The 23085-nt window shown below is 36.9% G+C and overlaps 1 protein-coding gene and 1 pseudogene across 2 annotated transcripts in view; both read right to left on the bottom strand.

Annotated features, from left to right (window-relative positions):
- Nucleotides 1-20845, bottom strand: part of LOC140691434 (WD repeat-containing protein 35-like) — a 40109-nt gene extending 19264 nt beyond the window's left edge. For both annotated transcript variants that reach the window (XM_072955032.1, XM_072955033.1), the window contains exons 1-10: nt 20684-20845; nt 19897-20014; nt 14474-14545; nt 13344-13436; nt 11482-11610; nt 9916-10049; nt 8769-8934; nt 8497-8642; nt 5133-5258; nt 2265-2450 (exon numbers count right to left, since the gene is read on the bottom strand). In XM_072955032.1, coding sequence (XP_072811133.1) covers nt 2265-2450; nt 5133-5258; nt 8497-8642; nt 8769-8934; nt 9916-10049; nt 11482-11610; nt 13344-13436; nt 14474-14545; nt 19897-20014; nt 20684-20707 — 1194 coding nt within the window. In that variant the 5' untranslated portion in view covers nt 20708-20845. The remainder of the gene's footprint in view (nt 1-2264; nt 2451-5132; nt 5259-8496; nt 8643-8768; nt 8935-9915; nt 10050-11481; nt 11611-13343; nt 13437-14473; nt 14546-19896; nt 20015-20683) is intronic.
- Nucleotides 16152-16679, bottom strand: LOC140691435 (E3 ubiquitin-protein ligase RNFT1 pseudogene; annotated as a pseudogene).
- Nucleotides 20846-23085: the final 2240 nt, after the last annotated feature.

Below are 23085 nucleotides of genomic sequence, written 5' to 3' on the forward strand. Positions count from 1 at the left end.
TTTTTTTCTCAGTACCTCAAGTAAAACTTGTTTAATTTCATACATGTAAACTAAATAAGGATTATACTAAAATATAATTTATTCTTTCACTAACTAAAATAAGCTTATTTACTGTCACAAAATACAAATGGTTTACATATTTATCATTCACATGATCAAATAAGACTTCTTATTAAAAAAGAAGACCCCCATCCCCACAACTTCCCGTTTCTTGCTCCCTAGAGTAATTACGTCCAGCTTCTGTACGTCATCCTTTTGATATTTACCTCCACAAATCCAAGTAACATGCTTACAATGCTACTTGTGTTTCAGCCTGGCGCATTACGTAACCACTACCCACCAAGACAGCTACGTGTGGAGCCCTCCTTCACCCCTTTCCCAGGCTCCCATCACACAGCAGTGCACACCCATCCCTCCATCGATCCACTAGAATTTTGTTAAATCAGGATTTCAGTTTTAAAATCTTCATTATACTTCAATTTTCAAAAATGTTTAATTAAAAAAAATCCAGTTGAGAACAGCGTTTTGACTATTTTGGCCCATAGCTGAGTCAGGTATAACATTTATTTTCCTTTCAAGCATATTTTGCTTTCCTTGTAGTGGATAATTGTCTTTTATTTTTCTGTGCTTAGTTTTCTTGGTATTTACTACTAACTCAAGTCCACAGTTATCCCCCAGTTTGTACGTCTCCCCTCAAGAGTTAAACCACATTAAGTATTCTATTAATTTCATCTTGAATTTCTTTTGGAGCCACGTGGCCTGTTCTCATTTGACTGCCTCGGCATGTGCGTAACTGTCAGCAGGTACCATTCTTTACCACTGTTGTCAGGTGACCCTGATTGTTTCTCTTTTTGTTTATTCTTCATTTTGCTGAACCATGTCCTGAAGTAGCTTCCTAAGATAAGGAAGCTTGGAAGGTATGTTTTTGATGATCCTGTATATCTAAAAATGTCTGAATTCTACCCTCATATTTCATTAATAATTTGCTTAAGGTGTGGAATTCAAGGTGAGAAGTCATTTTCCCTCAGAATTTTGAAAGCAATTCTCCGAAGTATTGAGGTTGACAAGTCGAATGCCACTATGACACCTGATCCGGTGAAATCTGTCCTGGGAACCAAGTGGGAAAAGAAGCCTAGGGTAGCATTATTTAACTGCCCTGTTCTCAGCAAGTTCCTTCACCCTTCCTGATGCATGGTGCTCTGCAGTGCAGACTCTCTGGGGGCAAACCAGTCTCCCCTGGAGGTAGAAGGGCAGCTCCCTGTGAGCTCAGTAGTGGGGAGGGGATCTAGAAATCTGCTTCTTTAGATGCCCCTCTTTTTTCCCCGAAGTTTTCTCCTGCCTGCATAATCTCTGGTACTCTCAAATTGCTTTTCTGTTTGTTTCTTTCTGCTGCCAGGTGCCATCAAGTCCTGTGTCTCTTTGGGATTCTGTGATAAAAACTAGCTGCTGCTTTGCTTTCTCCACTAATGGCTGAAGATCTCATTTTTCCTGAGTCTGCTAAGGCAATTGCCACTAATTCACCTACTCTCTAACCTCCGAAATTATGATGCCATTTCCTCTCCCTTTCTGGTCCCTAGGGGCATATGGCTTTTTAAAAAATACTTTTCCTGTTGTTTTAATGAGTTTCAGAAGAGAAGAGAGCCAAATGTGGCTGTTCAAATGGCCACCTTAAACCAAAAATTCTATACTTTTTAATGTGATAAAATAATTTATAACACAGCTAAAGATAAATGAGTCCTTTTTTTGAAAAATTTGCATACCTCTGAAAATATTTACATTTATAGAACATTTTTAAAAGGGCATTATTTATAGTATTTATTTTATGAGATATTGATTTTTAAAGTAATATAACTCCACATAAAAGTACATTTCTGAATGTCAAAGCTACCCAAATTGTTATAAATGGTCACTGTTACATAATTTCTTGAGCATTTGTACTAGACATCTGGTTATTCATTTCTGCTTATGGAATTTTAAACTGGAAAAGAACTGTGGTATTTTAAACATATTCCAGAGACAAAAAGCTTCAGTACTGGTGAGTATGAACTGCCAATGGATTAACTGATCGGAGAAAAAATCAGGGAACACAGAATCAATGGAGTCACATAGTTTTCCAAGCAGAGGTCTAGACAGACCTGGCCAAAAGACCCAATATTTGCTATATCTGCCAGTATAGAGGCCATGCTTGAGAAGATGGATAACCATAGCCCAATTCTGCCAAGCAGTTAACCCACCTAAGTTTTAAGACATCAAGGAACACCTACCTGACGATGATTTTCATCAGCTTTTGCAGCCAAAATGCAGAAATCCCCACAGGTAGTAATGGAAATGAGACTCTTGACATATTTAACATACGTCTCATTGTTTTTTGTATCCCAAAAGATAACACAGTACTCTGGATGATCAGGTCTGGTATACGCATAAACTACAGTGTTTGAGCAGTAACCCCACTGTGGAAGGAGGGAAGGGAGGGAACAGAAGGAGGGAAGACAGGAGGGACGAGAGAGAAAGGGAGAAAGAAATTACCATTGGGAAAGTCATATTATTACATTTTCTTCTAGAAATATTGCAGATATGTGGTTTATCAGTGGTGACAAAATACATTCTTTAGAAATGGAAGCGATAAGGGCTGAATATTCAGCTTAAGACCTTTTCTCAATAAAATAACAAAAAAATCTAAGAGTAATAAAGACAGCTTAAAAATATGCTTCAAAATAAATTTAGTTTAACTTTCCTTATTTTAATTTGTGGTGAGAATTTCAGATTTCTCAGCCATCAACAACAGCTGCCTGGGGGCAACAGGAGTGACCCCTGCCGGAGTTCAATTCTGAGTCCCCAAGCCAAAATTCAGAGATAGGAGCTCTGCCTTTTTCCTCTCACCCAGGTTTTTCATATTTGTTTTTATCAGAGTAACATATGCACATAGTTTATAGTCAGATAATTCTACATGGCTTATTTAAAACAAAAACAAAATGCAGACCTCTCCACCACCCCCACCTAATTTCCTCCCAGGACAGCCATTCACAACTCTTTTAGCTGTAACTATTTGGTATCGATTTCCATATCACATGCATATTGATTATAGAACTTACAGCTTTCCCTTTCCCAAAAAATTCATATGTAATTTTGAATAAATCAATATTCACTATCTACATTATTAACACTGTGTTTACTATTCAAAGCTAAGTCACGTTTATTTTTTATACCATGATTACTTTTCAAAATAAACTTTTTACCTTAAAAATTTTTAGATTTATATAAAAACTGCAAAAATAGTATAACAATCACTATGCTATACACCAGAAATTAAACTGACAACACTTCAATTAAAAAAATTGATAAAAAATAAAAATAAACGGATTTGTACTAAAGTGAAAAATGTGACTAAAAATAAACCAATTAAGGTCATTTCAACTCAAAAAAATTTGCAAAAATAGTACAAAGTTCCCTATACTCTTTACTTACTTTCCCCTACTGTTAACATCTTACATTACCGCAGTGCATCTGTCTCAACTGAGAAACCAACACTGGTACATTACTACTTACTGAACTCCAAACTTAATTTAGATTTCATTTGTTTTTCCCTAATATCCTTTCTCTAATCCAGAATCCCAATTGGAATACACTATATTTAGTCATCATGTCTCCTGAGGCTCCTCTGGGCTGTAACGGTTTCTCAGTCTTCCCTGGTTTCTGATGACCTTGACAATGTTGAGGAGTACTAGTCAGGTATTAATGTAGAATGTCCCTCAATTCAGGTTTGTCTGCTGCTTTTCTCAGGCTAAGAAGGAGATTATCGGTTTTTGGGGAGACCACCCCACAAGTGAAGAGCTCAGCCCATCATGTCACAGCAGGGGTATGTGAGCTCCACGTGACATCACCGATGACGCTGGCGTCACTCGCCTGGACAAGGTAGTGCTTGCCAGGTTTCTCCGCTGCAAGTCACTTTCTTTTTCCCCCTTTCCATACTCTGCTCTTTGGAAGTGAGTCACTAAATGCAGTCCACACTCAAGCTGGGGGAACGGGAGGGACTACTCTCCACCTCCTGGAGGGTGGTGTCTAAGTAAATTAGAATACTTCTATAAGAAGATTTATTTCTTCTCCCCCATTTATTTATTTAATAATTTATCGACATTGGTTTGTACTTATGGACATTTATTTTATAATCTGGGTGACAAGCCAACGTTACGTCATTCATTTTGTTGCTGAGATTGTTCCAGCCTTGAGCTCTTTCAAGTTGGCTCCTCTGTCCCTTTGGCACGCCCCCATCTTTCTGTTTTTTGAGCACTTCCTTACTTCCTGGCACTGTAAGATGCTCTGGGCTTATCTTGCGCTCTCCCCACCCTAGTCCTAGAATCAGCCATTTCTCCGAGGTGCTTGACCTTTAAAAATTAAATATGTAAGTCTTTTCACAACAAATATTCTTAGTAGTTTACCAGATCAATCCCATACTTCAGATCTTGTTATGACTCAAATGTTAACTTTAAGGTAAAATATGGTTAGTTGTTACACTGCTTATTCTTACTTTCTCCTGATCCACTTTGCCCTTCTCTGCTCTGCTCTCTGCCCTGGAGGATGACCTCTATGAACTCCATCACCTGAGCTACCTTGCCTTCTGCTTTCCAGCTGGGTTTGGCCAATAAAAGGCACCAGCCGGTAGAGAACTGGGTGAAAGTATTTATTTCCCCAAGCTGTCTCTGCCCAGCCAGCTAGCGGTGGCTGTGCTCCCACAGGGCAGCCCCTCTTGTATGGCCACCATGCTTAGTGGGTTCCAGGAACAATACTCCTTCTCTTGCCCACTGCTGCTAGTCCTTGGGTGCTGGCTTTGTCATCCCTTACTTGGTCCCCTTAGCCCTGTCCATACTGCTGTAATAAACCCTTCATGAATCTCTCTTCAATTACTCCTCTGTTTCCTGCTGAGACCCTGACTGCAGGAATAATTTTACTAATTATAAACAGTATCCTAGAAAAGCTTACTAGTTCTAAGGTTTTCACACTAAAAAACCCTCCTTTCAACTGGCTTCTAAACAAAATGGCTATGAATATAAGCAAGAAACAGACATTAAACTTCCAGTTATTACAAAACTATTTAGTAAAAAATACCTTTTTTTATAACTGCTTATGATACTCACCTTATAATCAGGTCGAATATTTGCAAAATATATAAAAGAATCAACAGCTAGTGCAATTTTCAGTCCACCTCCTTCCCAAGATAGTGCAGAAATCTGCTTTCCAGGAATCTTCAAAGTACCCAGATGCTGAAAAAAAATTATTATATTTAACCTAAGTTATCACAATTAAATAAATAAAGTCACTTCACAGAGATCAAAAGTGGTACAAAAATTATTTTATGAAAAGTTGCTACACACTTCAAATCATTTTCCTTCAATTTCTATGATGAAAAACAAATATTATGATAGAAGTTTACAAACTAGAGCCAAAGAATTCAGTATCAAATTTCATCAAATCTAAGATTACTAAGATTTAAATATGCATCTTTATTTTTATGTACAACTAAGGAAAGAAAAACACACTAATTAAAATAGGACAACTTTGATTATAAGATGAATCCCAGCTTTAGAGTTGTAAAAAACTGTGCTTTGCAGAATCAGTGAAATATTGCAGTAGTAAACACAACCCTTAAGTCTTGCATCTCATTCATCCCCACCCCACCCCCAACAGCCAAGCAGGCAGCAAGCCCTATTGCTTTCACCCCTTTCTGTGCTCCACTATGGCTGCCTCCTTTCTTGGCTGAACTATGGTAATAGCCTCCTAACTGCAATTTTTACCTTTTGCCTCTTTATCATTCCCACCCTTCAAATTCAGTCTCCACTCCGATGCCACAGTTATCATTCAGGAACACAAATCCAATCAAATCCTACTCTGCTTTAAAAAATGTTTAATACTTTTAAAAAATCAACAGCTCACCATCACATTCTTTAGCATAGTATACAGTGCCTTTCCCCTTTGCCCAAAACTCTTTGGTTCAGCACCCTAGTTAGCCATAATGACTGTGTTCTCACACAGGAGGGAACGCCTGTGCCTCCATTCCTTTGGCCCATATAGTATCTCTTCCACCTGAAATCATTCTTCCCTTTCCCCTGCGCCTCCCCTATCCTGTTCCTCATCCTCCTGGAGCTCTCCTAGGCATCTTAAACAGATACAACTTAAATATTACTTCCTGCCTTCTTCCCTCCCTCTAGGGTTCCAGAGAATTCAGACAGTGAGCTACTTGAGAGCACTAACTTTATCATATCCACATTTGTTTCCCTATCCCTTAAAAGATCCCTTGGTAAACAAGTACTCAAAAAAAATCTATTATGTAAATTAATGTATCATGCAGTCAAATTAATTTCTTCATATACTAACACACTCTGTTTTATGGCTAAATTTACAAATGAATAAACAAATACAAAGACTTTTTTAATGTGGCCATAGAAAGAAAACATTTTTAATCTTTGCTTATTTGACACAAGAGTATAATCCCTAGAATTTCAATAAATCATCCTGGTAGACTTGTTCTTAAGCAAGTATGCTCTAAAGTCAAATGTATTAAACTCTATTTTGCCAGGGCAATCAATGGGGGGAAAAAGGTTTAACCTAGGAGGGTCCACTCTATCTGTCCTGCTGCCTGTATGAAACCAGAGGGAATAAGCAGGCTCTCACATCACTCTTGGTACTGACAACCCGCACTGTGAGAGCAAGGCCATCTCCCAACGCCGCAAAAACACCAGGCGGTGGCAGCAGCAGGGGAGAAGCCAACTGTTAGTAAACATCCATTGAGCACCGCGGTAGACATTTTCCCATTGTCATCTCCTTTAATTTTTACAACAATGTCATGAGGTGTTACCTTTATTTCAGGAAATTAGTAAACTGAGTCTTAGAAGTTAAATGACTTCTCTAAGAGAAACTACACTGTAGAAAGGGAATTCAAAGCCAAAGCCAGGTCAACCTGACTACAAACCACATGCTCTGTTATCCCCTCCCATGGCTAAGACCACACTGTGCAAACCAGAAGGCCCTAGCCCTCAGAACCAAAAGCAAATTCTTCCCTGAGGTTTTCTTAAGTTTAAATCCTTAGGTAATCTCCTTTCAAGTTACCTTCTCTATCTTAATAACATAGATCCAAAAATAAATCCCTCATATATTCACTCATTCAAAACACAACAAAACAAAAAATATTAAGTGACTAAATACCTCAAGGAACTGTTAGATACTTTTAATTACAACTATACCGAAAACTACTTACAGGTTCCAGTTTAACACATAACACGTTGATTTGCAAGACAAAGCAAGAAGACCTTTGAACGCATGTTTTTATACTTAGAGAAGACTGAACTAACAAGAATAAGCTGGTAAAATAACATAATGATAAATTAGACAATGGCAACAAACAAAAATAACCAACAAAGAACACGAATTAAAAAGGAGGCTATCAACATCGAGATAACTAGAATTCAGATTTTTAATTATGCAGGAACCTTGAGAACTATGCTTTTGTTTTTCCTTAGCTTTTACAACTACCAGAAATACTATTAGCTGACAACTTACAGAGAGTACCTGCTCTCAAGAGCACACTGTACTGGGTAACTCAGCATCAGCTGACACCATTTCTTACCCTTAGAGAAACTATGAAAATACATAAAAAATATTAATATTAAAATAGTAGAGCAACTGGTATAGGCTTTTGTGTAGCCAAAAATATGTATTATTGAAGTCTAGGATGAATTTATAAAAATCAACAGGATGTCCAAAAGAGACTGAATATAGTCTAAAGTTAGAAAATAAAATAGGCAAAAATGTATTAAGTTTAGTTACTACTAAGTTCTCATTTTCTAAATTCTTTAAAATGTACAATATATGAATCCTCCTATTTGATCTTTTCTACTGCTGCTTAAAGAAAATTCTCTTCAAAAATTAAATTTATTAATAATACTATTGAGAAAGATAGCATATGCATTTATGAAAACAACACATATTTTAATGTAGTATCACCTAAGATTAATTATTAGGATAGATTGTCTTAAAATAATTGATTATTCCACAACAAATTAAAACTATTAGAAGTTTGGGATAGGACAGACAGATATGTATATTTAAATACCTATGCATATTTAATATATCATATTAAAACCCCCCAAAATTAACCTCGAACAACTAAATTACACTGAAAATAACTCAAAAAGCAGCTGTAAAAGGAGATGCATGTTCAGATCACAGAGAAAATATTCTCAGCTACTCCCTAGTGATTTCTTATGTGAAACATCTGGTGTCCTAAATGTACAGATTATCAAATAAATTCCATGATAAAATACAACCATGAAGACTTATAATATGGGGATAACATTCAAAGACATTCACCTAACGGTTCATCATTTTTACTTGAAATGTCCCTTTTAAAAAATGTGACAAATTCATATCCCTCCCTTCATTTGGTTCCCCCCTTACTCACTGCATATTTAAGTAGAAAGAAGACAAAATCTTTAATACACTTACCACACCAAACGGAGTGTAAAACTGTACAACGTTTCCATCTTTATCCTGAGTGTTGGCCTCCTGGGAGCCTGCCACAGCTAGCACACTGCCAGTGTGGTTCCACTGGATGCTGACTACATACATGTCAGCATCAATTAAAACAGGATCTAGTCAAAAAGAAAAAATGAAGTAATTATAGTGAAAAACTTAGCCTAGAGAATTTTATCATCTTAAAGATAATTTTTAAATATTTTTTTAATTCTCCACATTTGAAAAAAAGAAAAATTACATACTTTGGTCATTTTCATGTCTCATTATTTGGCATCTCCCATTGTCAAAGCAAATAGCAAGGCAAGGGCAATCTGGCTCCACGCAGCCTTCTGTGCCATGGTACCAATGAATTCCAGCAATACTGATTGCTCCAGTGACATTCACTAAACACCTGAGTTTCATTTTCATCTAAATAAAATCAGTTAGGTTAGTGTTTTACATTTTAAAACAGGAGTCAGTATGAATCAGTGTTATATAAAGAACACTGAAAAAATTTTAAAAATCTGGTTTGGGATGCAAGCTCCATCACTTATTGGTTTACCAATCATGGACAAATCACTTTACCTGAGTTTCAGTTTTCCCCATTAGTAAAATGAAGATAAAAAAAAAAAAACCAGAGCTTTTATGAGACTCAATGACACGAGGTACACAAAAGTGCTCTGAAAATAGCAAAGTGTCATGTAAAAGTTGGTTGGTTATTATCACTTCCACTAATGAGTGGATTTATGTAACGTCTTAACCCTCACTAAAAACAAAAGTAGGGGGAGGGTGGAGCTCAGTGGTACAGTGTATGATTAGCAGGCACGAGGTCCTGGGTTCGATCCCCAGTACCTCCATTTAAATAAATGAATAAATAAAACCCTAATCACCTACCCTCCCCGACAAAAAAACTGCCCCAGAAGTAAGGTCAGAGATCCATCACAGCCAGATTTCACAAAGCCAAGGTTTTTCTTGATATTATGCTTCCTCAGCCTATTCTATTTTGTCTTCTTTTCAGGACCTGATGTTTAAGTCTTCCATCCTTTTTACAATCTTTAGTAGCTTGCTACAAAAATATCTTTGGTATCTAATGGAAACTTTGGCTTCAGGTATTAGAGGACACAAAGATTAAACTACACATCATCCTACCCATAATCCCTCAGTTTCAATACGCTGAGGTCTTGTCCTTTCCAGCTACCAGAGAATCAGAATTAAAAGCATTAATTTACCTTAAAGCAACCCAGAAGTTTTTTAACTAAAAAATTTTAGACGATTGGAGGAAAACCTGAATTGAAGACTTTCTTGATTACATAAACTATCATAATAAATAAATGTGTATACATATGTGAATGATATAGAAAATAATCATATAAAACTGTATAAATAAAAGTAAAGAATATATATACTTACTATAAAATTCCCCTGATTATCATAAATGTGTATTTCTCCATTTGCCATTCCAAAAAGTAAGATTTTGCTATCTGCGGACCAGGCTACATGGCATAACTGTATACCCTTCAGGTCTTTTCTCCAAATGCAATTCCCTAAAACATAACATAAAACATCATAATTTCATTAAAAGTTCAAGGTCATGATTCTCCAATAGCCTCTCTGAAAATCTTTGTTTCCTGAAAAAGCCCTCACACTCCTCACAGCATCCATGCATTTGTTCAACTTATTCAGTCAATACTGAGCACCTACTAGGTGTCAAACACCCTACTGAGCATTTGAAATAGCAGCTGCTTCCAGCTTTCTTCCTTCTCTTCTAAACTCTGACTCAGAACCTCACTTCTACTCACTTCTACTTTGGGAAGAAAATAAAACCTTTCAAAAAAGATATCCCCCATTCCCACTTTCAGACATTCGGAACAGAACTGAATCCACTTATCCTTTCTGCTTTGCCCCCGATACAAAGAAAGAGGTATGTCCTCAGTCAGACACTAATCTAGGCTAAGATCCTAATTTCATCACATGCAACCCTTCTCCTTTTCGTTTTATACTACACTGATTCTCAAAATTGTTTCAATATCCTAAACATGGGTAAGTTCAACTCCTCTGGACCTCCTCAAATGCTGTTTCTTAGGTCTAGGACATTGTACACACCAACCGTCCTTGTAGCTAATGCCTCAGCATAGACATCACTTCCTCCAGGATGCCCTCCCTGATCCCTCTGATTCTGGGTTGCATACTTCTTCCACGTGTTGCTGTATTTTCCCTCCCTTAGCACCTGTCATGAGGCATTGTAATTGCTTGGTTACTCATCCATCTCTCCTGATCCAGATCTGAAAAATTTTTTTTGTTGTACCCAGTGCCTAGAACTACAGCTGTCATTTTGAAGGCTCTCAGAAAATTTTTTTTTCTGTACAAAAAAATGTTTTTAATAAATTATTTCTCTAATGGACAGAATTTCACACTAAAACAAAAGTCCAAACTCTTAGAAGCCCTAGTGCTATAGATGAACTAGAATTTTAAAGACATAGGTTTTTAGCCTACAAAACACAGCAATGACATGCTCACTTCTATTAAAAAATGACCAGATGATCATTTCATAATATATAAAAATACTGAATCATTATGCTATACCCCTGAAACTAATGTTATATATATCATTTTCATCTCAATGTTTAAAAAGTGATCGTTAGACCTCTACATACTTTTTGAAACTAATATTTACATATTTATAATACAGTCTAACAAATGTAAAGATAACTCATATAATTAGGCAGATATATTTAAAATAATTCTGAAAAATTCATTTTTTCCAGTGCTACTGTAGGAAACTTAAATTGATTTTTCACCTGCATATACTTGAAAATAAATGATTCTTGAATGTCATCAAATTGTACAGTAACTATTTTCTCTTTTCTTGTTTATTTTTCTATCAGAATGCTAACATATGACAATTAATTTAAACCTCTAAAGATCAAAAATGTCAGCTAAATCTTGATCTTAGCTCTAGGTGCAAAAATGCATTACCGTCCACAGAACCAACTATCACAGCCCCGTCTTCGTACACGATGCAGATCTTCCGTCCGTCGGCATTCCAGCTCATACTTCGAGCCACTGATCTGTTCCTATCATTGATCATCTCCTCATACCACGAGCCTGTTTTCACAAATAGAAACTAATTACAAGCCGAAACTCCCATCTAACAAATGGTACTTCAGAGTTGAAAACATGCCATAAAATACACAATGGGATAAATAACTACAAAGTTTGCTACAACTCGACACATTAAACTATAAAATCTTCAAATCCAACACAACAAGATGCAAAAACTAACTTAGGTCTTAACTAATAATTGCTTCAAAGGTTATCACAGAAAACACAACAAATGCCCATCTTTTTTTTTTCCCTCTTTCTTGCTTTCTTTTCCTCTTTCTTTTTTTTTACATTTTCTCACCAATTTATTTTAATTTTTTTGTTTGGAATGAATTTTTTTTAAATTAAAGTACAGTCAATTATGATGTATCAGTCTCTGGTGTACAGCACAATGTCCCAGTCATGCATATACGTACATATATTCATTTTCATAATCTTTTTCTCTTTCCTTTTTTCTGTTAATTGAAAAATAAAACTTCATTTGCTTTGGAAGAACCAAAACAATTGATTTTCCTCAAAGCCCAACTTTTCCCACTTGAGTACATCTCGCATAACCAAGGGAAAAAACAGAATAACTACAGTACCTTTATACGTATGCATAAACTCTCCAATGATTAATTATAGGCATATTAAATATCAGCACATTATGTAAAAACTCTAAGCCTGCTTGAAAAAAATTTTAAACTGTTCATATCACATTAGTGATATCACATCACTAATGCTGAGTGACAAAAACGTTCTTGTACACGGGGCTGGAGTGAGATGTGACCTGACTCAAGGTATAACCAAAGGTGAGACAAATCCCAAGGCTACTTTGTTTTGTTTTCATTTTTAAAAGGCTTTACTACATTCTGTACAGGGAACTCTGGCTTGAAGCCAGGCAAATAATCATGCAATGTGGAATAACTAGTCAGAGCAGGGTATCATCAAGTCAAGACCGAGGCTCAGAGAAGACCTACTTTGGAAACAGACAAAGTTTAATCTCCTGTACTTTCACATTCTACTACCTACACACACACACACACAGACATAAACTTTAAACATAAATAAATGAATTCATGTACTACAGCATATTTTAACTGAGAATATTTAAAAGGCATACCCTAAACGTTTTCCAAACAACACGTGTGAACTAAGGGGCCCTTTTCATTTAAAGATGATGGCTACAAGCCTCAAAAGAATGTGTATTATTCAGTTATTTTTCTGGCAATAGTGATGCACATAAATTAATCCTTCTCTCTCTCGTGGGCAAAAGGCACAACTTGTGAGCCAGCAGTCAGAGCCGAGATGAAATCTGTATCCACGGAAGAAAAGGAAGCTGACTGGCTCATTAAAGGAAATGAATTATTGCCTTTGACTTCTTCATAAACATGTTCTTATCTACTGAACTAACTCTAGCCCCTGACCACAGAGAAACCAATTCTTACTGGAAACCTGAAAAAAGAAAAAAGAAAACAAAAAGGCTATCTCAAGCAGAAAGTATACTGCTAAGAGTCTAAGTTCAGTTTGGAGATAACCAACAGTCACCTAATTCACTTTCTTAATGCAAGATCACAGTTCAAAAGAAATAATGTTAAAGGGAAGAGTAGGCAGCCATAAATTCAGAAATATCACCCCTGTGAACTCCTCCTGTTGCTGGTTAAAAAAGGGCCTGTTTCAAAGAAGTTATTTCCCCATGCAGATACTGTAATCCAGACTCCATTTTGTGAAAGATTAAATGAACTCTCCCAATATACCTTCATGAAACATCCAAACAATGATAAGACCATTTTCATCACTGGTAGTCAACTTCTGGTATTGTTCATTCCATGTGACAATTTGAACAGAACCTAAAAAATTATAAAACAGTTTAGAGACCAAAAAGGAAGCCACGGTTAATTTCAAATTTATATTTTTACACTAAATACCAAGAGCAGATTAAAATCAATACTGTTCCTGGGCAACTAACCAGTCTTTAATACTACTCAAAAATATTCACAGGATGTAGTTACTATTATTACTCATTTCTACAAGAACGCATAATCCTATTTTACATGTTTATTTCTATTTCATGCCAGCTAAAGTCCCTGTAGGATCAGCTGCAAGAGCTGCCATATATCTGACGACAGAAACAAATGTAAGTAAGATTTACCTAACTTGCCTGACTCTCAAGGATTATGATGCCCAAAGGACATCATACTAAGGACTTTTTTTTGGTTGGGGGAGGGGGTGGATATTTGTTTGTGGTTGATATGTCCCCTATTTCTCTCCCCTCTCCAACCTTGTTTTCCATTCTATTAGTAACAAACTCTTGAGCATATTTTAAACCTCTGGGTTATATGACCAAATGGGGTTTCTTTTAGTTTTTAGTCCCTAAATACTTTAGTATGTATATCCTAAGAACAGGGGCATTTCTCTTTTAAAATCATTTTACAAATTAGAAAGTTTAGTAACAGTACAATATTATCTAACCCACAGCCCACTTTCAAGTTTTATTAACTGTCCAAATAATGTCCTTTATAGATACTTGTTTTTGTCATTTCAAGATTCAGTCTAGGTTCATGTAGTGCATTCAGATGCCTCTTAGTCTACTTTAATCTGGGACCATAGGACAGACTCCAAAAAAGGATTATATCCTATCCATAGGCAGATAACAGTATTTTTAATATATAAAATAGCTACTTTTTTTCACATCTGTTGAAGATGTTATTTAATCATCTGAAAGTTGGTGAATGATTCTACACTCTATTAATTATGGCTAAATAGAAATGATTTCTTAAAATATTACCATTATTTAAAATGATGACATTGTTGCATTAAGTAGACAGTTTCTAAATTCCTAAAGTTAATACTATTCAAATATGATTTAAAAATTTACATGACTCACCACTATGACCTTTAAGATTCTGATTCACAGAAAGGGTACTAGGGGCTGCAAGACCTGTCAACTTTGCATCATCTAAAAAAACAAAAACAAAAAAATACTGTGGCAAATATGTAAGTGGCAGATTATAAAATTTTGACATTTCCTGCTTTTTTTGAAAGGAGTTCCTATTCCCAGATAATATTAGAAAGATTTAAGTATGCCTCATTCTGATCTGCTTTTCTCATGGCGAAAACATGGACAATAACACATACCCTCTTGCAAAGACGTTTTTCTGGAAAAATAAAGCAAAAATGTGTAAAGGACGTTGTTTATTCAGTATACTAAATATATAACTTATTATTGTTACTTATTCCTTCCCCAAAGATAATACATAAAAATATTTATGAGATATAGATTGAGAACTCTAAAGCATAAGATTGATCAAAAAGCAAAGATTTTGGAAACTAGTTTTTACTAGATTTTACAGAATCTTATATTTATTCATTCATCATTCAACAAATATTTATTGAATGTCCACACTGACCTATGTACTGTGGAAAGTTCTGAATATAAAATGATGAACAAACTAGTTAAGGCCTCTGCCTTCAGAGAGCCTGGAGTCTACTGAGGGGACAGATATTAAATACACCATCACACACTCACATAAATATATATATATATAATTATAAACTGGGGAAGTAAAGGTATAAAAAGAGGCAGTAACAGAAGGGGATTAATTTAGATTGGAGGGAGGGAGAACCAGGGAACGATTTCTGAAGAAATGATATTTATGCTGAGACTGAGGGAGAATCTGGAAAAAGCCAAGCAAGGCAGGGAAAGGGGGGCAGTATTCTGGGCTACGAAACAGTGAGGCAAAGCCCCCTGAGAAGAAGTGTAGAGCCTCTGACAAACTGAAAAAAGGCCGATTTGGTTGAACTGGGGGAGAATGGCACAAGATGAGGCAGAAGTGATGGGCACAAGAAAAATTAGGAAGTCTTTGCAGGAAACAATAAAAAAATTTTTTTTTAGATTTTATCCAAAGAGCAATGTATGCCTTTAAAGACTTTTTTATTTAAAGTGATTTATTCTCCTTGATTACTAATCGTATTGTAGAGAATAATACATTAATATGTCATCTCAGCACATTAATCTTCACTTAGCAAATCTGACTAATGCATGTAAAATGTAGCATTTAAAACATCTACTTTAAAATACAAATTTATGAAACTCTTTAAAGAATTTGTGAGAATAGGAATTACAAAAGTTGATGCTAAATAAAATTCTACTTTCAGATAACATGTATCTTAAAATATTACGAAAAATATTCTTTATTCTGAAAACAATCTCAGGAAAAAATACCTGAGTTCCTCTAAAACCACTGGTTCTAATTATCCAGTTACTGTCTTGGTAACATTAAGAAGAATGCACATATATAACATCACAATCATCTGTCAAACATTAAGACAGAATAAATGTTGTTGATATACATTAGGGGGATCATTATTTTTTTAACAGAAGGTTCTTTCACTCACTGAATCGCTTAAAAATTGTTCTACACACTTAAACCTTATTCTAGTATTCTAAAAACATTTGCTAGAAACATGTTTCTTATAGCACTGAAAATCCCTTCTAATGCCATAGTAATAGTCACTGTAACCAAGTGAAATTAATGATACGTGATTCTAAGGGTTTACAGGACCTACCATATCTGAAAGTGTGATGAAATAGTTCCATCTTTCCCTTTGTTTATATGGTCTGAATTCATAATTCTGCACAGCAGGCATGTTTTTTCTTTGTTAAACTATTTAGTGAAGGACTCTTCACAAAATATATTCTGACAGATGAGAATAATTTTTTGGAATTCCACTTTACATGTTGAACAAGTATCATCCACATCAAAACATTGTCTTTTGCTGGCAACAACTCCAGAACTTGATCATGCTGAAAATTTTGCAAAACTCACCTGAAAGTTCTGATGTCAAAAAAAAAAAAAAAAGCCAAAAGTTTTCAATGAGGTAGAGGTAGAGCAAAGCCACCAGTATTCCAAGACTCTAGTGAGTTACATTCCTAAACTCCCCATGACCAATGAGGAAACAAACCAGACTGGCATGGGAACAAAAATTGGGTAATACTGACAGAATTCTTCTAAAAGCACGTACCAATAACCCTTGGATTTAAAAGGCATGATGAAAGAAGGCACCAATAAAATAAGGCATTTAAAACCCATGAAAGATTCTTGTGGCGATGTCCAAGTCTGAAAAATCAGGACTGGGTTGGAGATGTTTATTTAGGAATCATCACCCCACAGATGGCATTTAAAACCATGGAAATGAAAGAATAAGTCTAAAGAGAACGTAAAATGAAGAGAGCTCAGAGCCAAGTTCTCAGGAATTCCAATAGTTAGAGGAAAATCTAGTAAAGAGATTGAGAAAGGAGGGAAAAGCAACACATAGAAATAAAACAATAATTAAAAAACTTCAGTTCTTCTGTCTTGAAAAACAATGATTCAAGACAGAAGGAAAGGTCAAATGCTGATAGGAACCAAAAATAAAAGCTGTCCATTGGATTTGGAACATGAAAATCACTGGTGAGGGAGAGAAAAGAGGGAGAAATCAAACTGAAACTCAAAGGAGAGAGAGGATAAAAAAAGTAATGGGGTCCATGGAAGGAGGGAGGAGGTGGGCTTCAGCAAAACATGTGGAAGTTGGCCTGTGAGAGAAGAAAGTTACCCGCCTCCCCATCTTAACCTGATGGAAAAAGCTTCAGGCTAATGCTGGTTCTAGTCCCTTTCCTTCTAAGGCAAGGGAGTGAAAACCGGGTACATCACCACAGGGAATGCAAAGTAGTGCAAACTTCCTAGAAGATAAGTTGGCTAAACATACGAAGAAGCTTTATAAATGTACATGACCTTTGATCCAATGGATTCCACTTCTAGAAATTTATCCTAGCAAGTAAATAAAGGTTTACACAAAGATATATCTTTAATAAATATCTTTAGATACGAAGATATTGTTAGACGCAACCTATATGAAGACATCTAAATGTCCAACACTAGAACTGGTTAAATAAACTATCATATATACCAACATAATGGAATACTAAACAGCCATTAAAATGATGCCATAGAAGGTGTTTTATTGATGTAGAGGATTGTTATATTATATTGATGAATGATAATAACTTAGCTATTTTGTAGCTAAACTCCAAAATGGTACTTACAAAGTCACATCTTTGCATCTTTAGTACAACACAGTACTTCAAACGTACTAGGCATGCAATATCTGGTCATTGTTACTGGAGGATCTGTTGTATCACAACTATGCTTATTAAACACAATAGACTGAACTTTAAACAATCTTCCAGTAATAGTTCTTATATTCATCTCTTTAAAATATGATTCACACTCATTAAGTTCCAAAACAAATAATTTACTCCATCTTCCAAGACTCTCAAGAATCTATATGCCATCTTGCTCACTAATTGCAAAGAATACTGTAACCATACTTCATCAAAAGTGCAGAACAGGAAAAGAAGTAATTTTTTTCTTGAAAAGTCTACAATATTAAACATAAGTGCATTTCTTAATGTAATTAAAACTTCCTACATGTTTTAAGCAAAACAAAAAAATACATACATACACATAGGTACCTATATATTTGAAAAACATAACAGAGACACAAATTATTTTGTCTTAACACAGTTAATAAAACTAAAGCATTGAGAAATTAAATTGCTAAACATCAGAGGTCAAACTCTAATTGGTACATAAGTATCAACCTTCCAAATCTGCCTTTTATTTCATGGAATTAATTTAACACATCAAAACAATTATTCTCTCTCTACTGAGGCTGTCCATGAGCCCTCTGTGTAGTGGTTAAAAACGCGGGCTTGAAAGTGAGACAAACTAAATTCTGATGGAAGAAATTTTCACATATTGAAGTATGGGGAAGTCATTCTGGCTCATTTATTATTTAACTTAAACTTTATGCTAGCTAGAACAGCCTGTTTTGTAGCCTATCAAACATCTTGTTTATCTGTTTTAATCATTAAAGCGTGCATTGTCCAGAAGTAAAGAATGTCCATTCTGAACACAGAGATAAAATATAAATGCTCAGTGCTGGTACTCCTTCAATGATAAGGCTCTCTTCCTAGAAGCCAAAGCCAAAGCCAGACTTACTCGTTGTGTAGGAAGCATATACATTCCTTGAAGGAATGTACCACTGTCATGTTTGATGCTGTTTGTTTCAGCAGGAGATAAAACCATCTTCTTTGGAACAGTTTCCCAGAACTACCTGAGATGCTGCTTCCCGCCTACAGTCCTCAGTTTGGCTCAAGTAAAACTCTTTTCTATTCCCATTATTTCAAATCGTATCTGTGTCACTTATTTCCTATGTGACCTTTGGCCATTTACTAACTGCTCAGCACCTCAGTTTTCTCATCTGGAATACCTACCTCTCAAGATTATTGTGAAGTCAAATGAGATACTAAAGATTAAACACCCCAAACATAGAAAGTTCTCAATTAATATTCCTAAATACCACTTCAAAGCTGTAAAGCAGTGCTACTCAAAGTGTGGTCTGAGAACCTGCAACGTCAGTATCACTAGAAATGCAAATTCTCAGACCCCATTCCAGATCAACTTTGTGGCTAGAGCCCAGAAATCCATTTTAACAACCTCATCAGATGATTCCTAATGTCTGAGAAGCATTGAGAAGCAATGCTGTAAGGAATCCAAAAAGTAATTTAGCTCAATCCTTTATTTTACAAAAAAGTGAACTAAAACCCAAGGATAGTCAGCAATGTGCTGAAAGACATTCAGAAGTCTTACGGCAGAGCTGAGGTTCCAACTCCAATCTCCTCATTTTGATCTACAATTTAGATTGGGGATTGTCTAGCTCTCCAACATGGAGCAACACTAGATTCTAACAAAATGTGTAACAGTTTGCTATGATTCCAGAGAACTAGAAAAAGAGAAATCAAGCCATGAAACACAAGAGACTTCTTAATAAAAATGTTTTTAATCCAATTTTCTGTTCTTGGGAACTAGGTGCATACTAATTCACACATCTGAAAATCAGAAAGGATAACATAAACCTGCAAATAATCTGCCAAAATGTGAGATTTTGTAACCTTACTGAAATGCTGATTCACATCATTTTTATTGGTCTCCTAATAATACAGCACAATAACACACATTGCATAGGGCAACACAGTGTCTTAGTTTTCTTTCCTCATTCTTTTTCAATTTCCATCAATAACTTCAGCCAAATTCATCTAACATTTGCATGTGAAAAAAAAACTAGAAAAACACCACAGAATTTTTGGGGTTTTGTTCTTTTCCTTTTGCAAGAATTAGAATTGCATACTGACAAATACCATGAGCAAATCTCCCTGAACAAATGATTTTCCGTCGAGTTCAAACATTTGGATTCGCATTCATTTACCTGTCTGCGTCTCCAATTTCAAAACTTTTAGTAATCCATCTTCACCACCGCATGCTATGAATCCTTGGTCCTTGTTCCAAGATACACACTTCAGCTTCACATTATTGGGAATGGTAATCTGAAAAACAACCAGACCCACTCTCACAGCTCTTCACGAAGGGGTTGGGAACGGGTCTACCCGAGACGAAGGCTGAAGACGAAAAACGGCCAGCCTTGCAGAAGTGCGAGCCGTTATGAAAATGAACATAGTCCCCTGAACTGCCCCGGGCCCCGCCATTTGGTAAAAAGAACTGCACACAAGACAAGGTGAGTGACTGAGAAAGAACCCAAGAGAGGAGAGACCTGATGGATTTTTTTTAAAGGAGGGAGGGGGTAATGGAGGTATAAACCTATACCATCAATCCATATTCTCTTTGCACACACACTTTGCCTTCCTTTTTGTTATTATTTTTCTCCTGCTCAGCGGCCTGTGATAATCCAAAGAATTTAAGTCAACTGGATCAGCAACAGGTGGCGGAGGAAGGATAGGGAAACACGCAAGGTCCTGCAGTTCCCCCAGAAGGACCTAACCCGGGGCGGGAATGGGAAAGAATCGTGCGAGAGGGCTGCTGGCTCCACCAGGACTAGCTGGGGCTCAGCAGGAGGTCCGAGGCTGGACCAGGCAGAAAAGTGGGAGCAGGGATGGCGAAGCCGCGATCACGACGCCTGGCCTCTAAGGCAGGATGCGGGAATCGCCCGCCGGACGAGAGATCGGAGGAGCAGCGAGGGCGAACCCCGGGAAACTCACTTTCTTACTCGGGTAAAATAACATCCTGGGGACCCCGACAGGACGAGCCCAGCAGTCAGAGCCCGCAACAAGAAACTTCTAAATCTCCTGTCTAGAGCACCAGCGGCTTTGGGAAGCTCCTGTCGCGCTGGCAACCGCCGCCGTCCGGTCGCAACCGCCGCCGTCCAGGGCGCCGAGGGACACTTCCGGCGTCGCCCCGCCTCGCGGGGCGTCGAACTCCCGCGCGGACGTCGCGGGGCCAAGTGGGAACGGTTCTGGCCTTACTGCCGTGCGTCTGGGCCGGGGCGGCGGCCCTCACGCCCCTGCCTCGTCGTCTCAGCCGCCCTCCGTTCGGGCGGGCTCCGAGGACCGGCCACACCTCAGACGGTCTTGGTGGAGCTCGCCCGAGGGGTCAGTATCAACTCAGGCGTAAAGGCACCCACTCCACTGAAGTCCTGACGATGCGGTGTTGTGTCAGCCGAAAAGTCCCAGCGTTGTTGAAAGGGCAAAGTCATTCACGGCGTTTGGCAGGCTGGCACCGTTGGCCTAATGTTGGTACAAACGTGCGTTTTCAGGTTGCAAACCTTCCTTTGTGCCTTTGGGGGTTGGAGAACTCCCTGGAGCAATCTGAGGGTAGGAGGTTGCGTCAATTCTGTTTGTTTTAGAAGTTTTTAACAGTTTATTTAAGCTGTTACTGCAACCCAAGGGTCCTTATAGAAGGGAATCTGTGTGCGCTTTGGGCTGTTACAGCATGTGATTGACACTGGGCATAGCCTTCCATTTTTAAGTGATTGAGGTGTTTGGTATTTTCTTGCCTGGCATCGACTCTTCTATATTCTCTCCTTTTTCTGCCTTATTTTTTCCTTCAGTTCTCCTTGTCCTTTCTGAATGCTTGGAGAGTTACAGACCACAGTTTTAGACATAGGGCAGAAACTCGCATGAAATTATTTAGTCTCACCTGTTTTTTTCCTCCTTAATTTATGTATTGTTTTAAAGGGGGGGGGGTTAAGTGTACTTATTTGTTTCTTTTTAGAGGAGGTATTGGGAATTGAACCCAGAACCTTGTGTATGCTAAGCATGCGCTCTACCACTTGAGCTATATCCTCCCCTCTAGTCTCATCTGTTTTTTATCTCTCGTTTTCACTTTTACCATATTTGTAGCTACCACTGTTGTATATAATCTAGGACGTACTTCATGCAGCAGTAGCTAATTTCCCCACCTAGAGGCTTTCCCCATCTCAGGCAAATAAGGTTCAAATCCTTTGACCTGAGTCTATTACCTCACCCGGCATACTCAAAAGTTGACAATGGTCCTAGTTTCTTTCCTATCAAATCTAAACCCCAGCTAAAAGCAGATCTTCCTTCAATCTTAGAATGTCTTTATGTTGGTGACCCTACTCTATACAAGGCAGTATTGCTTTTTTCATCCCACCACGCCTGTCTGCTTCCAAAGCCATTTTATATGTCCTCTGATGTTCCTACCTTCTTGGTCATTTGTGCCTAGTCAAACACACAAATCAGGTCTCCCTGGGAAATTCTTTCCAAACTTAACCCCCATCCCATTCAGATAATATATTTATTTGTTTTCAAATGTATGAGTATCTTTTTTCAGCACCAAACTGTACATTCCTAAGATGTGTTGACACCTGCTCATGAACGCCCTATACTGGACGCAAGAGAAAAATCAGTTATTATCCAAGCCAGGGGATTCCAATCAACTGGTCAAAGTTTAAGACATGATTAGTTGAAACTACTGATGATTACATTCTTGAAAATTCATCTCTCTTTAATTCCTTTCCCTAGTTCTTGCACATTCAGTCTCATTTATCCCTCCTATGGCACCATTTTTTGGTGATATATTAATATAACTGTGTGCTCAAACAAGTTTGGAAAAGAATGCTTGCTCTGTGTTAGGTCCTTTCAAAGTGTTCACAAATAACAATATATGTTTCATATAATATATACTGCCGTGATGTGTTCATTTTTCATTTCTTCTCTTTACAGTTTATATTTAGATTTTTTTTACTGTTCCTGGGTTTACATTTGTAGGTTACATTTGCTTTTCAGGTGCATATATTAATGCATCCTCATCATTTTATCTAAATTTAAGTAATTTTGTTGTATTCCCTCTCCCACAAGATTCTTGATTCAAGCCTTTCTATTTAACATGAATTTACATTTGTAATCTTAAAAGCATGAAATTAAATTGTAGAAAGAGCCACAACAGTGTGTCCTGTGACAAGGAACTGTTTCATATTCAAAACAGTTGTTAATTCAGCTTAATTTAAGGAAATGTGTTAATAGACAAAGTTGATGTCACCCAAAAAAAAATGACAATAAGATATAAAGATAATGATGTTTTTATTATACTAAGGACAACATAAACCAAAAAAGAATGAGTAGTATACAATTTAAAGAATTGT

Source organism: Vicugna pacos, chromosome 35 (assembly GCF_048564905.1).
Source record: "Vicugna pacos chromosome 35, VicPac4, whole genome shotgun sequence".
NCBI lineage: Eukaryota > Metazoa > Chordata > Mammalia > Artiodactyla > Camelidae > Vicugna > Vicugna pacos.